General features: G+C 31.2%; 1 protein-coding gene across 2 annotated transcripts in view; it reads right to left on the bottom strand.

The window, feature by feature from the left end:
• The window catches only part of scaf6 (SR-related CTD associated factor 6), an 84,130-nt gene that overhangs the window by 56,751 nt on the left and 21,068 nt on the right, over positions 1-6,311 (bottom strand). For both annotated transcript variants that reach the window (XM_035366194.2, XM_035366195.2), the window contains one exon: positions 2,175-2,345. In XM_035366194.2, the coding sequence (XP_035222085.2) occupies positions 2,175-2,345 (171 nt within the window). The remainder of the gene's footprint in view (positions 1-2,174; positions 2,346-6,311) is intronic.

Raw genomic sequence — 6,311 nt, 5'->3', positions numbered from 1 at the left:
TTTATGCGCATGTATATCCAACTATAAATTCACCTTGAAAAAGTAAATGATGCCTGCCGTTCAACAGATATTCTAAAATGTGCTCTTACAGACAAAAAGATTGGGGACCCCTTCTATACACTATTAATGAAAAATTCACTTCCTATTGATATATTTTTCTCTGAAGTATTTATGCAAGTGCTTGCATTTATATAATTCATTAATATTATGTAATACATTAATTTTAAAATGACGTATAGATTTATAAGCAGCTGTCACTTTTAGAACAGAAAGGAGAAACAGCCAAATTAATATACAGAGTTCAGGAACTATTGCAAATTAAAATTACATACATGGTGTCTCAAAAGGTCATTGACAAACTTAATATGCTGGTCTGTCATACCATGACAAACAAGATTTATATAACAACTTTTGTCTGAAAAAGTGAGTGGCAACCACTAGAGAGCAATGTTCACAAGCGTAGAGGGGAAGAAAGAAAAAATGACAAAAGATGTGTTAATATGGCTTTTGAAGAACATGGTTAAATTACAGAAGATGTTAAAAATTCCTTCCATTCACAGCAATGCATGCTTCACAACGTCAAAGCATGGATTCACGGACCCATTCAAAATGGGCAGGTGCATCATGGACATGAGCCGGTGCTTCCACGATCCTCGCAATGAAATCCATGTCCGACGTTCCTGTTGTCTCGTACATCATCGACTTCATGTAACCCTAAAGGTTGAGATCCAGGAGAATCAGGTCCGGGAATTGTGGTGGCCATGCAACTGGTTCGCCTTTGCAAATCCAGTGATCAGGATATGGCTTATCGTGACATTTCCGCACAGCGCTGCTAAAATTTGCAAGTGCTCATGATGCTGAAACCAAATGATTCGTCATGTAACTGCTGGAACATCAATCATCATATCCGGCAAAACTCTTTCCATAAAATGTCCATAAAGAACTGAGTTATCATATCATAAAATGAATCATTTCTTGTATCGCCCCCACCTGAAATGATCAGACTTCCCACTCTTCCATAAACGAGCAAAAATTGCTCTCTAGCAGTACTAGTTTACATTTTCAGGCACAAGTTCCTATGTAAATCTTGTTTGCCAAGATATGACAGACTAACATGTTAAGTTTGGTAAAGACACCCTGTATTTTTTACATATTGCCTAACATATTTTTTTTATCTTACATAAATACACTGAAAAGAATATTATTTGTTAAACAATGTATTGGTGAAGCAACTATTTGTTAAATTACCTGAAATATAACATTGAGCTTACACATTTTCACATCAATTATATTTAGAATTTATTCATATATTAGAGTCACATTCAATAATTTATTAAAAAATGCTCTAATTTTCAATATATTCAATTACATTAATAATTAATTCCTATTTTAAGACAATTTATGTTCTCATTTGGCAAGATTGTTGACGGGTAACCAGCCTCAGAATTTTTATCAAAAGTCTAATCGAGCCAAGAAAATTGAAAAAAAGATCTTTGACATATATATTGCAAGAAAACAAGTTCCCTATGAAATTCAATTTCTACTATCCCTTTTTCTTCACTTCATTAAATACATAGCTTTTAATTTCATGTATAAGATGCCATAAATGAAGCAAATTATGAAAATAAATTTCAGATGCATATAATAAGAGAAAAGTTAAAAAAAAAAATTAATGATTATCCATATTTTACTAAACCTTTTATAATTATAAAAAAGTAACAAATTACAAATATATGTTTCAATGATTTTAAAATAATCACTCAGAAATCAATAACTCACAATATGACTAATAATTCATTTCAAATAATTGGGTTTTTAAAATAACTTGATTTGGGAGGGAGAATCCCTTTCTTACAGCAGCAATATGGATTAAAAAAACTCAAACTGGTTATTATTGACTTATAGCAAGTAGTGGAATTTAAATAACTTAACAATTAATTTGTTCCTTAAATAAGTATCACAATTTAATGACGTGCTCAGTCGGTTAAATTTTTTTTAGAACATTGTTTCGCTAAAACAGTGTGAACCAATTCAATTTCTCTAGTGTTTGTAGTCCAACAACAGAATTCGGAAATATCATTAATCATTAAATGAATTAGATTTACTGACTACATTATTAATGACTTAAAAATTTTTGTTTTAAAAAAAATTATAATTTTTTACTAATCACTTACTTGCTTGCTCTGTTGTCACACGATACTGGTAATAGTGAAAGTAACTCCCACCAAACAGAAATGAAAACTTTGGATTATCCTTTTGTTTTTGCTTTGTCATATGCTCAAACTCAGGACCATTGCGAGCAACAAACTGTGCGAGTTTGTCAATAATGTTTTTCAGCTCTTGATCTGTAAAATTTTTTAAAATCAAATCATAAAAATATTAAGAAACAAAAAAGTATTAATATTTAAAATATGCTTATGATAATAATAAGAGGAAACATTTTTTTAAAATTTGTCTTAAATCAAAACCTTAAAATTAATAACTGCTAAATTATTGAAAAATATGAAAACAAACAGCAAAGTTTGTTATAACAACACAATATTCTCATCTTATAGAGCAATAAACTGAAAATATCAGATGACAGCTTGAAAGAAATATATCTACCTTAAGAATAAATTGTTGTATTTCCTGGACCATAAGCCACACTCTTCTTCCCTCCAAAATGTGCCCTAAAATCTGGGCTGAAGGTATAACTTCATCCTCTAAGACACAAGCTGATTCCATGCAAAAATACTATTACATATTTTTCCCATATCAGGCATAGAAAATAGCTGCCTTTATTACAAATGTTGGTTACAACACTATTTTGAGTCAGCAGAAAGCAACACAGTTTTAATATTTCCTTGACAGCGCTTCCTAATAAAATTCCCAAATAAATTGTATATATACAAAGTAATGCATACATAATGCATAGTTTCATCTCGTATGATAGACTGTGGACCACAATTCTGAAGGTAGCTTAGAAAATAACTTTTGTGGTGCTTATTTAGGGGCAATACAGAATTACTTTAAGAGGCACCATTTTTATAAAATGGATAAAATTATAAAAAGTTCTGCTTTAGTTCTACCAGACATTAAAGATAAATTAACAAAATTAAATAGCACTACGTCTTGCTTGAAATCACACTGCACCAATAACAAGATACATTATAAACCATGACAACCAATCATGTGAACAGTACAAAAGCAATTTTGCTTTCAAAGCCGTCAAACTTTTCTCACCTTCCTATGCTATCACTCACTTTAACCTAACTTACATTTGAAAAGGGTAATACTCTTTCTTTATTATTATTACCTTTTAAAACACAAGCAACAATTAATGAGAGCTGCTGGACCTACATAACTCACCTTTGTTTGTTTACTTTGTGTTTGGCACTTCAAAATAAAAAAGCTTGCCTGGTTGACCAATTTCAACTAGCTCAAAATAAAAGTATCTTGGTGACTGGTTAATTGAAATCAGAGTATCTCTTATGATAAACTTGGAGTCTAAAGGCAGTCAAACTTTGAGAGTACAAGTATGACAATGTCATTCAATATCTTTTTTTCTCTTTAGTATTAATATCTGCTTTTACACAAAAAAATTAAATATTGCATTAAAAAATTAAAACTTGAGTACCCTCATGGGATCTAAAGACAGAAGACTGCCGTACTGTATTGCAATTAAATTTAAGTTGTGAATTATGCTTCACAAGTCAGAAACAGAGCAGCTCTTAAGTGTTTTGGTCCACCTTTGATTCAGAAGATGATACAAGAATGGAGAAAGCAACAGATGGGATTTAGCGAATACAGACAGGAGAGTAAAAGAACTTTATGCTCATGGGATCCCAAAGTTTGAGGATCATGTTAAAAATTGGATAATAAATCACAGCAAAAATTTGATTACTGTTTCAACAAAAATGATTTCAAATGAAGCGAGAAAATTAGTGATAGATATGTCCATTGCAGATTTTTCTGGAACAACGACATGGTGCGAGAGATTCATGAAGAAAAACTGTCTGTGTATGCATACCAGAACTACAGTAGCACAAAAACTGCCACCTTAATACAAAAGAAAGATTACAGAATTCCACAAATACATCATAAACTTGGAAAAAAAAAGATGTGTTTTAAGATAGGACAAATATGAAACATGGATGAGGTAACATTGACATGCCATCAAACAGAACAGTGGATATGCAGGTAATGAGAAATGCAGTACACCAGAACTATTTTTCTAGTATACAGCATTTCTTACATGTTGTGCTGATGGTTTAAAACTCGTTTCTTTGTTAACATTTAAACAAACAAACAACAAACAAACAACAACAAAAAAAAAAAAAAAAAAAAAAAAAAATGCAGTTTAAATTATTCCACATGGAATTCATATTCATGTTCATCCCAAAGTATACATGGATGGAGAGGGTATGAAGTTGTGGTTACTGAAAGCGTGATACAAGCATCAAGGTATATTTATAAAGAAATCATTTTAATTAGTATACGGTTAGTTTAAGGCCCATATAATGAAGGCAGCACAAATTCTTGCTACTGAACTGAAGACACATCATGCTATGATTCCTGATGGATTGGTTTCTCAATAGCAGCCTCTGCTTCAGTCAATGAACCATTCAATCTGTGCACGAAGGGTGAATAAAGTGGACTGAAGTGCCAACTCATGACATCACACCAATGGGGAAGAATGAAATGGTCATTTATTTCTAGTGTTTGTGAGTGAATGAGAAAGTCCTGGCAGAAAGTTAAAAGTGAGATTACCATAAAGTCTTCTAGCAATGCTCTAGATAGAAGAGAAGATGACACTGTGTATAAGAAAAGAGATCAATCCAGCACCAATGACAACCGAAGTTAAAATAACCGCGTATATAATTTTAGCAGCATGATGATGAATTTCTGGGATTCTATAATGAATAAATATTGATATATTTGCTAATTTTTTAATTTAACAGTTCCGCTTCTGTTGTTTAAAGTGTTATCTGTTGTTTAAAGTACTTCTTTTTTCTTTTTATCTGATACAATTATTTTTTGTAAATTCAAATGATAAATTATAGTGCATCTTATGCAACTGGAAATACAATAATTCACGCTGTAAAATGTGTTTTTATAGCTGAGACTTACAATGCAGAAACTCATTAAGTAAAAATTTACATGAGTTTTCCACAAGAAACTTTTTGTACTGTTTAACTCATGTGAACTACAACTGTACACTTTTGCTTGGTTATTTAATATAATAGAACATAGTTTAAATCTTAAATGTTTATATAAACATATAGGGTCTGTAAATAAAGTAATGAGATTTCTTCTAGAAACCCTTTTATTTACATTTAAATTATAAATCCACTTGACCGTTTCAAATTAGTTCCCTTAGGCAGGCATATATTGCCCAAGACATTGTTCCTACTCTTCATTGTAGTGCTGGAACTCAAAAGTTGAAATGGCCTTCAGCTGGTAAGTCACAACCTCTTTTAATATTTTCTGTAGTTCCAAAACACTGAAGATAACTCAAAATGATGCTTTGTCCTCATTTAAATCAGTTATTAGGCTAGTGAACAGAAAAATAAAGTGATGGATTTTGACGTCAGGCGAATACAGGGGGAGGGGGGCTGAGGAATTCCTTTCAAGCCAAAAATGTCATATTGAAAAATCATGTGAAAAAGGACATTGCAATGAAGTTTTAACTTAATATCTAACATATATAATACAGTCAAAAGTCGTTAATCCGGACTCGTCAGGACTTCGGCGATTCCGGATTATCGATTTTTCTGGATTATAGATCATCAGTTTAAATCTGGTAAGATGGCATGCAGAAATTATAAAATTAAAAATATGAAACCGTAATTTATGAAATAAAGAACAATTATGATCTAAAGAGTATCAAAATTTACAAAAAAAAAAAAAAAGGCTTAATATTTATTTGTTTACTTTATTAAACATTTCTTTCAATGTAAGTTGTTTTAAGTTGCTTCATTTTTTATGTGATAATACATTCTCTTTAATTCTATAAACAAACATAATTTCTTGTTCAGTTACAAAGTTCCGCTGTTCAAGTCCTATAATTGCTGTGTCAAGAATATCGACTAATTTGTCAATGGAAATTTTTTCGTTTTCAATAACCTCTGTTACTTTCTCTATTGGAAGCGAATTATAATGACGAGGAAATTGATTTAAATCATATCAAAGGAGTACATTGAGATGAAATACTACATTTAGTAAGGAATTATAAGCCAAATAAAATAAAAACATCTGCCCTGAAGATAAGGATAGTGCTGACAGATCAACTTCCAATTTATTGCGCACCGCGGCGTTAAAGATAAACAAAG

The sequence above is a fragment of the Stegodyphus dumicola genome, chromosome 2, assembly GCF_044657685.1.
Source record: "Stegodyphus dumicola isolate Sdum_Otavi_A_Nest chromosome 2, ASM4465768v1".
NCBI lineage: Eukaryota > Metazoa > Arthropoda > Arachnida > Araneae > Eresidae > Stegodyphus > Stegodyphus dumicola.
This window is presented reverse-complemented; position numbering and strand designations above follow the sequence as displayed.